Source organism: Pygoscelis adeliae, unplaced genomic scaffold (genome assembly GCF_000699105.1).
Source record: "Pygoscelis adeliae isolate BGI_AS28 unplaced genomic scaffold, ASM69910v1 Scaffold414, whole genome shotgun sequence".
Classification (NCBI taxonomy): domain Eukaryota; kingdom Metazoa; phylum Chordata; class Aves; order Sphenisciformes; family Spheniscidae; genus Pygoscelis; species Pygoscelis adeliae.
The window spans coordinates 565,414-572,908 of NW_008824673.1; the positions used below are offsets into that span (position 1 = coordinate 565,414).

At 46.3% G+C, this 7,495-nt stretch overlaps 1 protein-coding gene across 1 annotated transcript in view; it reads left to right on the forward strand.

Annotated features, from left to right (window-relative positions):
• The window catches only part of KLHDC4 (kelch domain containing 4), a 29,194-nt gene extending 23,038 nt beyond the window's left edge, over window positions 1-6,156 (forward strand). The window contains exons 9-12 of the mRNA XM_009323048.1: window positions 2,022-2,230; window positions 3,582-3,984; window positions 5,129-5,245; window positions 5,559-6,156. Of these exons, the coding sequence (XP_009321323.1) occupies window positions 2,022-2,230; window positions 3,582-3,984; window positions 5,129-5,245; window positions 5,559-5,734 (905 nt within the window). The 3' untranslated portion in view covers window positions 5,735-6,156. The remainder of the gene's footprint in view (window positions 1-2,021; window positions 2,231-3,581; window positions 3,985-5,128; window positions 5,246-5,558) is intronic.
• Window positions 6,157-7,495: the final 1,339 nt, after the last annotated feature.

Genomic DNA, 7,495 nt, shown 5'->3' on the forward strand with positions numbered 1-7,495 from the left:
CTGCTGCAGGTAGGAGGGCTGTGCTGGAAGTGATGCTGCAGGACTGTGAATACAAATCCTCTCTCTTCCTTTGAATAACAGACCAAAAAACCCCAAGCCTAGAACAAAATTTCCCTTGAAAAGCACTATGCCCCAGTGTTTGCTTTGGGGCTAAACACAGCAGATGAGTTGATTTAAATATTTCTTCTTCCCAGGAGTAGCTAAGTGCATTTGTATACTGTGACTAGCTTAAAAAGAAAGGGGCTAGGGTGAAGGAAACAGTAGTTTCAGGGGGATATTGGAGGAATTATGTCCTCCTTTTTTGTTTATGTGTGCTGGAGGAGGAACACGGGCCATCACACACGCAGGCAGAATTCCTCACTGCTGTGCTCTGCAAAGGGAAATGGGCGCTTGTTGCTGCAGCAGACTGTATGCCGCACAACGGTTCTGTCCCCTTCTCGCACTCCATTTTACATCCTGAAAAGGTGAGGTTGTGTCTGCTTTGCTGAGTAAAGCTTGCTGGTTAGCCAAAGGCTGTAAGGAGTCATGGTTCTCAGCTCCAGGTGACTTGATTTCAGAGCTCATGTAAATGGTAGCTCTGACGCAGTGAAACACTGGGGGATTGGAGCTTGTTGAGAAACTTCTGTGAGGAACTGGCTGAGCTCTGGAGGAAGGTTGGGGTATACTTTTTGTCAGAGAATCACATCTAGCTGACAGCATCATCTATGTTGGCGCCTCCCAGTTGGTCCTGGAATAATCTGAGATGGAGTGGAGGGTCTCCAGGCTCCTTGCATAACTATGTGAGAAGCTCTGGCCCGCACAGGCAGCTTCAGGAAAATCTGCAAGAAAAGATATTTTAGGGATTTTTTTGGTTTATGTGTGGGAGGGAATTAAAACAACATTTTGAAATTCCTGTTCTCTAGGACATTTTGATTGCTGCTCTTCTGTTTCACAACAGACAATCTTTGGGATTTCAGAATTCTCCACACTGGAAATTCCTGGTTTGACAAACTGTTTGGTAGTGGTGGCTCACTTACAGACTCTTAAGAGAGAAGATTGGGGTGTGATCTCATGAGATTACCTAGTGCAGGGATATTATCAAGAGTGGTTTGTTGGTTGGTTGGTTGTTTTATCTGTGAATGTCCCCAGAAATAGGAATTCCATCACTTTCCTTAGGAGAGATTGTATTTTGTCCTTGGCTCAGGGAATGGGACAATCTTCTTTGAGCTGAATTTCTAAAATGTTAAAATCGTGACTGATTTCTTTAAATCTGACCATCTTAAAGCGGTATTTGGGGAGGAGGTTGGTCACATATATTGTCTGGATTCCCGACCCTGCTCGCATTATGTACTATTTATAGTTTATCGTGTTGAAATTGTGGTTCCTTGGGAAACACAGTGCCCAGCCAGTGCATATGCTTTTCCCAGCCTGCATTTTAGGGATTTGCTCTAAATCCAAAGTAGAAAGGATTGGAGCAAAAGCGTAGGGTTTAGAGCATAAGCCTTCTCCAGCTGCTGAGCCCTTTTTTAATGTGTGGTTGGGTCTCCTTACAATTAACTGTACTTATTCTTGGGGCTAAGGCAGTGGTGCAAGTTGGCAGATAAGGTACTGTAGTAGAAGGGACCTGTGGAGACAATTGGTGTGTAGGGTGGGCTCCATGGGATAACCGAGGTACCTTTCCTTGGTGCTTGAAGGCTATAATCAATCCTGGTTTAAACTCCACCCTCCTGTAAAGGTGTATACACCTTCCAAGAGGCTCCTTGCCCCAGAAAGCACACCCTGAAGATAGCTCTCTGCATTTGCTTGTATTGAAGACACAACAGCTTTCCAAGTGTAGAAGGGATGTGCGGATTAGCTGCCTGATTGAAGTGGAAATGCAAGTGGTTCTGATTAACGCTGTTGTTGAACGCACACTGTGCAGCTGAGAATGTCCAAAATGGGTCGTTGAGTTACTTGCTGGAGTACTGAAGGGCCTTGGAAGATAAGAAAATCATCAGGATTCTCCTTCGCTGATGCTCATATTTGCTTTTATCCATTACCAGACAAGTGGGCATGGAGTCGGCTCAACCCGTCTGGAGTGAAACCCACTCCCAGGTCTGGCTTCTCCATCGCGATTGGTCCCAATAACCGCTCCCTCCTGTTTGGAGGTGTGCATGATGAAGAAGAGGAAGAGAGCATTGAAGGGGACTTCTTCAATGATATTTATTTCTATGACATCGGGAAAAACCGCTGGTTTCCTGGACAGCTAAAGGTTTTGTTTTAAAAATAACACAAATATATTCAGTTCATTCTCCTTGATCATCTGACACATGCCCTTTGGGCCTTTTTTTGCCTCATATAGCTTTCTCGCAGTGTGGAGCAAGCCTCTATTTTTAATAACTCGGGGTGCTCCAGAAGCTGAGCTACCAGGTGTGGCTGCTGCTTTGATCTGTGACCCACTGATTGTGAAGAGGGGGAGAGGCTGTAGAAACGAAGCTGGGGATGTGCAACTCTAGCAGGTTTTTGCTACCAGACCAACTGAATTCTCTAACTTTGTGCTACCCCTCTCCTTTCCTGCCACATAGCTCCTTGTGCTCTCCATGCCCCGCTTTCACAATGTGATGCAGACTGTCACCCTTCTGGGGAGAGATGAAGCCTATGAGCTCTGATGGTTGGGCATAAAGCGAGAGTGGTTCAGGAGGCAATCCCTCTCCTCCAGGAGTCAGGCTGCATGTGCCCCGTTGCTGTGTAATGCAACAAAGCAGCATGAAAACATAGTCACGGTGTTTTACCGGAGGCCAGCTCCAGGTCAGATGTGTAATTCTGACATGAGATAGTTCAGTAAAAGCTACTGTGAAAAGATCTTGTGTTGCATTGGGATCAAAAAACCACCCTCTTTTCCCCAGTGTTGATGAGCTACTCGAAGAGATGAAATATTAACCTTGGCTCATAAGAACTTCAGGAATGTGGCCCTCAGCTCAGATATTTGATTTTGTTTGAACTACTCCTAAGGGGGAAGTGAGCTGCAAATGACCTGGTTGAACTTCCTTCTTTCCATCCCCACTGTTTCTAGCTTTGTTCTCAAAAAGGAGAAGTCAGTCACATAATAACAGGCAAACATGCACTCAGGTGTTTGCTTCTGCCTGCCTAGCTGACTGTTTTCCAGCCCTTTCATACAGTACTTCGAAGACCTGGAGCGCTTCCTGGTAATGCACTGTAATTTAGCACCCAGCAATTGTTTTGATTTCACAAAATGGTGGGTTATTTTCTCTTGCTCCTGTCACAGACTAGTGGACTGTGTGTGTATTTGCATGCACCTCAGGAGACAGAGCAAAAGAGCTGTTTTCTGTCTCTTCAGCACGTGCTGCCATTAATAGAGGAAGTAACTCCATGCCATGGGTTCTCCAGAAGTTTCATTGCTCCTTGTTCTATGGCTGGTAGAAGTTCATGCTGAGCGGGATGTTGCACCTATCACTTGAGACTTAAAATTCTAGTGAAAAATAATTGAATTCTCTCCGCTCCCTCCCAGCAGCATCCATAGTATTTGTATTAACTGCTGTACATGCTATTAGGTGCACACAATTCACACGCAGTCTCCTCCTGTTCCTTGTTCCTATTAACAGGGACCAAAATCAGAGAAGAGGAAGCGAAGACGTGGCAGACAAGGTGAGGCGGAGGGTGCTGGAGACGAGGAGATGGAGAAGCAACCTCCACAAGGCCCAGTGGAGATAGTCAAAGAGGTGGTGGCAGAAGATGGGACTGTCATGACAATCAAGCAGGTGATCTCTGGACCTGCAGAAGAGAAGGAGAGGTCTGAATCAGAGGAGGATGAGGAGGATGGAGCCTTGGGCCAGCAAGTGGAGCCATGCCCACGTTCGAATGCCATGTTGGCGGTGAAGCATGGGGTTCTCTATGTGTATGGGGGAATGTTTGAGGTGGGCGATCGCCAGTTCACCCTTAGTGACCTCTACAGCATCGACCTACACAAGATGGAAGAATGGAAGGTGCTAGTGGAGATGGATCCAAGTAAGCTCTGATGGTGGGATCTCTCTTTGCCTTTAGTAGCAAACTAGTGTAGCAACACTACACTAGGGGAAAAAAAAAACCAACTATGGAGCTTCCTCAAGGGGTGGTGATGAGCCTTTGAGTAGTGTTTTTTCCTGGACAGGAAAAAGCTTGGGAGTATGTGATATGCAGTGTCTTATGGTCACCGTCGCTGCAGAAACCTGTCTGATCCCGAGCTTTGCGATCACTGTAAAGAGTGAGCTCTGGTTTGTCTACTTTGAAAACCAAGACTTGCAAACAGGGTGTCTTTGTTCACTGGTGGCAAGTTCTGGCCTAGGAAGTCCTGCTGTGCCATGCTTGTCCACTCGGCAGAGGACAGGGATGTATGCTCTTGCCTGTCCTCACCTTCTCAGGGCAGTGAGGGTCCTGGGTACTGCAAAGCATGTGGGCATTACCTAGGGTTATCTCTTTGTACCTTAAATGTGTAGTATGTTTGCTGCATACTCTGAATACCCTGCTGGGCTGTTTCCAAGCTGAGAAGGCTAGCTCAGGGGATGTGGCAAGCATAGAAGTCAGGTCCCTGAATTCCTGGCTACATGGTCATTACATGAGTTCAGTAGTGTTGCAGAAAGCATTACCTGAGAGACCTCAGTGAAGATGGATTTGATGGATTTTCTACTCATTATTGAAAGAAACTGTGGGTCTATCTTAGAGCAACATATCCCTTATGGTAGTGGCTAGGTGATTGAGTCCAGGTCATGTGCTAGGCACTGTAGAGAGACAATAAAAGAGGGTGCCCCTGCATGCACAGTCTGCATGTGCGTAATGGGCAAAAAGCAGAAAGGAAGGAGTCTTGCTCATGATCACAGAACTGTGAAGTGCTAGGGAGGAGATTTGACTCTTGTCAGCATCAGCACTAACCAGTTTTTCTTCCACAGCTGTTCTGTGCTGTTCACTTCTCCCTGACTCTATTTCATCTCTTCCCACTGCTCCCCATCAGAGCCAGCCCCTGTACAGTGGGTGGACCTGCGAGGGCAATGAATACAGCAGGGCTCTTAAGGAGCACATTTGTCTGACCTTGCCCTGGCATGCTCCGTGACAGTTCTGGGTGTAGGAGTGGGAAACAGCTTGTTAGTTATTTCTTCTATTTTCTTTCTCATCAAAGAAGCACAAGAATGGCTGGAGGAATCGGAATCGGATGAAGAGGAGGATGATATGGAAGGTGCAGAGGGAGGGGAAGAGGAAGAGGAGAGCTCTGAAGAGGAGAGTGAAGATGAGGGAGGTAATGATTAAGATGAATGTTGTCTTCATACTAATATAAAGTGAGGTTTAGTACAATACCTGCTGGTTCCGCTGCTAGCCTGGAAGACCTCACTGGCATCCAGGTGAGTTTTCCAGCAAAAACAAAGTTTTCATAGTACACTGCTCTCAGGGTAGAGGAGAAATTTCATTGGCTGCTGACAGGTTTTTAGGCTATTACATTTAAACACATTAGCTGAAGAGTAGTCTTGGCTGGGCTGACACATGGGAAGAGCAGATTGCCTTCATTAGCTGTTTGTGACCTCTCTTTCTGTCTTCCTCCCATTGTGTACTAGGAGAGGAGCAACACCCATCTGTTCAGCCTGATGAGAAGCATGCAGACTATCTGTCCAGGACGGAGCAGTATTGGATTAAACTAGCCCGCAGCAACATGGGCCCGGATGCCAAGGAGAAGAAGGTGGTAAAAGTGGCACATGCCATGGCAAAGACTTTCTATGAAGATTCAGTCTAGATGTTGTTGAGGCTGTTCCATGAGTGAAGAAACATGCTGGGAGCAGTGGTTAACCTCACTGAACTCAGCCTGATGTGCCAGGCAGTCATTGTGTCTAGAAGGCGTCCTGGCACTCCAGCTTTTGCCTACTCTATGAGTGCCTCTGGGCTGACCAGTCTGAATATGCCTACTTGATTAATGCTCTGGATATGCTGTTATTCCCCTGGAGGTTGTTAGAGGGTCTTGAGTAACAGGATTGCTGTCCAAGCACTTGTTCTCCTGAGGCTGGTGTCTACAATACTGTCGTATTTTTGTTCAGAAGTTGTTCTGAGTCTGTCAAGACAAACTGCACACCACAATGGTTCACTGGTCCCAAATTCCCTACCCTGACTGGGGCCAGAATGTGTCTCCAAGGGTTTCTATAATAAAGTTCTTTAGTTACATCATCTTGGTTTTCTCAATCCCATCATAGCTTTTCTACTTTTTTTTCTCCTGCTGTGGAAGAGGGATCGCTGTTCCCGCTGTGAAGTATGAAGGTAGTGGTCATAAGATACCTCAGCAGCCCTGAGATGTGGCTGCACTGCCTGGAGAAACCTGGGAATCCTTTCAAACCTTATCTGTATGAGAGCCACTGTAAACCCTGATGCATGTAACAGTAGAAGTCTCTTTTTAATGTTAGCTGTAGCAGGTTTTGCCTTTGCTTGTGGAATCTCCTAGTTCAGTTTCTCACATGTTGGCCAGGAAAGCAGTTGTCCTGCAGTTGAACCCTTTATGACCAGTGAAATGTCCTACCTTGAGACCTCATGGTGTGTTGAGGACAGGAGGGAGTGGAATGACACTCAAAGGATTTTTTTTTTTTTTACCCCTGCTTCCCGACTCAGCCCCTCTCCTCAAGGCATCGCTTTCTTTCCAGCAGAGCAGTGCTGTGGTCCATAGGGACAACAGATGGGATACAAGTGTGTCTGTTGCAGCAAACAAGTGATGACTTGAGTTGACACCAGAAGGCACTGGCTGTCCTTGTGCAGGGAAATCCAGAGTGCCATGGGTATTGTTTTGGCAGGGGCATCACCAGGGAACCAGCTCTCAGGAGAGCAGTGCTAGGTTCTGCGAGGCTAATTAGGATGTAATAAAGATTAAATAGAGCAGGCTGCCAATGTGATTTAATTGTCAAGATAAAACCATGTTTGATAGGGAGGTACCTTCCATGCAAAATAACAGGAGAGAGGTGAAAACAAACCATTTATTGATAACCTAGGAAAGAATCCATAGTGCTCACTTGGCTAACAGTATCAGTTGCCCTGTTGTCCTGTCACTTGGGTTAGTTTACGGTACCTTAATCTCACTGACATTTGATCCTTTGCGTGTGTATGACGTCCACGGCTTTCTGTGCAAAGTTTTGGGGAATCTTTTACACGCTTTTTGCCAGATGTACTTTATAATTTGTTGCCTTTTGATCATTTCAAATACAGATAAATGCCCTGAAAGAAATTTTTCCCTGAGCTGAAGCTGAGTTACAGCAGTGCCAAGGATGAAGGATAGTTTTGTACAGTGCTGCTGCAGCCGCAGGAAAAAATTCTCCCTCCCCCTTCGCTGGTAGAGAGACTGTTGGATGAGGGAACTAGATGCATCAGATGAGCTGGAGTGTGTACAATGATAATCCGAGGCTTTTCCTTTCATCTTTTCCTCAAGGGCTCTGGAACGTAGTCCTGGTTGTGCTCTGTGCCAAGCTAAGTATGACTGGAGAAGGCATAGACTGGAAGAGAGACGCTTCCAAGGAACCTG